The 1,035-nt window shown below is 29.3% G+C and overlaps 1 protein-coding gene across 1 annotated transcript in view; it reads left to right on the forward strand.

Moving 5' to 3' along the window:
- Nucleotides 1-366: 366 nt before the first annotated feature.
- Nucleotides 367-1,035, forward strand: part of LOC119674982 (nidogen-like) — an 8,707-nt gene continuing 8,038 nt past the window's right edge. The window contains exon 1 of the mRNA XM_038086142.1: nt 367-405. Coding sequence (XP_037942070.1) covers nt 367-405 — 39 coding nt within the window. The remainder of the gene's footprint in view (nt 406-1,035) is intronic.

Raw genomic sequence — 1,035 nt, forward strand, 5'->3', positions numbered from 1 at the left:
TTTTGTTTAAATATTTTTCTCTCGCTCTTCCACACCTTGATCACCTATCTCTCTCTTTCTTTTTCTCTTTGTTATCTTATAAGACCCGCACTACACCATCCCAAAAAAAAAAATTTCATTGCTCAACTATAATTTTACTTATTGTGCTTCCCTCCACAACCTTTTTTTATACTTATTTTTGCCTAGAATTTGCTATGTTCAGTGTATGTTCAGTGCATTTAACGAACGTCCTTTTTACAGTGTAAATAATTAATTCTAACATATTTTAGTATCCGTTGCATGTTGCAAGCCTTTGCTTGTTTTTGTTTTTGTTTTTTGCGTTATATGTTATTGTAAATGTAAAACATGAATTTTGTTGTTGTAATAATGAACTACAAAGAATGTCACTTAGTTGTTTTATTGAAAGTAATTAATTTTTTTAAAAAGAAAATATTGTGCATGTCACCTTTAATGGGAACTGAAGTTAAATTGATTAGTGCATGTAAGCCATTCACATTGAGCAAGCAATGCCGAGTGTAGCGTAAAGTAGAAGTAGTAGAATTGCTTTTGTGGAAATTTCACAGAAGTTGATGGCTGGGCTGCACTGTTAATTAACTGTGTACTTTGCCAGTCATGTCCTGATTAAAATGTCAATATTGAAATGTGTTTTTACTGCTGATGGCTTTCTGTGGTGAAATTGGTTGACTGTGAAACAAAAAGTTGGCCATTGGCGACATCTGCAACTCAAATTTGTCACTCATTAACTGCTTTAAATAAGAAAATTTATGCTGTCAAATATACGAAATTCGCATAATTAAAATACAAAAATCAAAAAGAAAAAATAATAAAAACTTAAATTGAAATTGGTATTATGGCAGAAATGCATTTAAGTTTGTTTTTCATAAAAACCCAAGTGCAAACATAAACTGCAGTTTGACAGGATTCTTTCACATATATATATATATATATATATTTCATATATCATATACTTCATATATCGTATGTATGTATTTTATGTATATATTGAAAATTGGTTGTAATAAAGTTTATTGAAAT

This window comes from Teleopsis dalmanni, chromosome 2 (assembly GCF_002237135.1).
Source record: "Teleopsis dalmanni isolate 2A chromosome 2, ASM223713v2, whole genome shotgun sequence".
NCBI classification, from domain to species: Eukaryota; Metazoa; Arthropoda; class Insecta; order Diptera; family Diopsidae; genus Teleopsis; species Teleopsis dalmanni.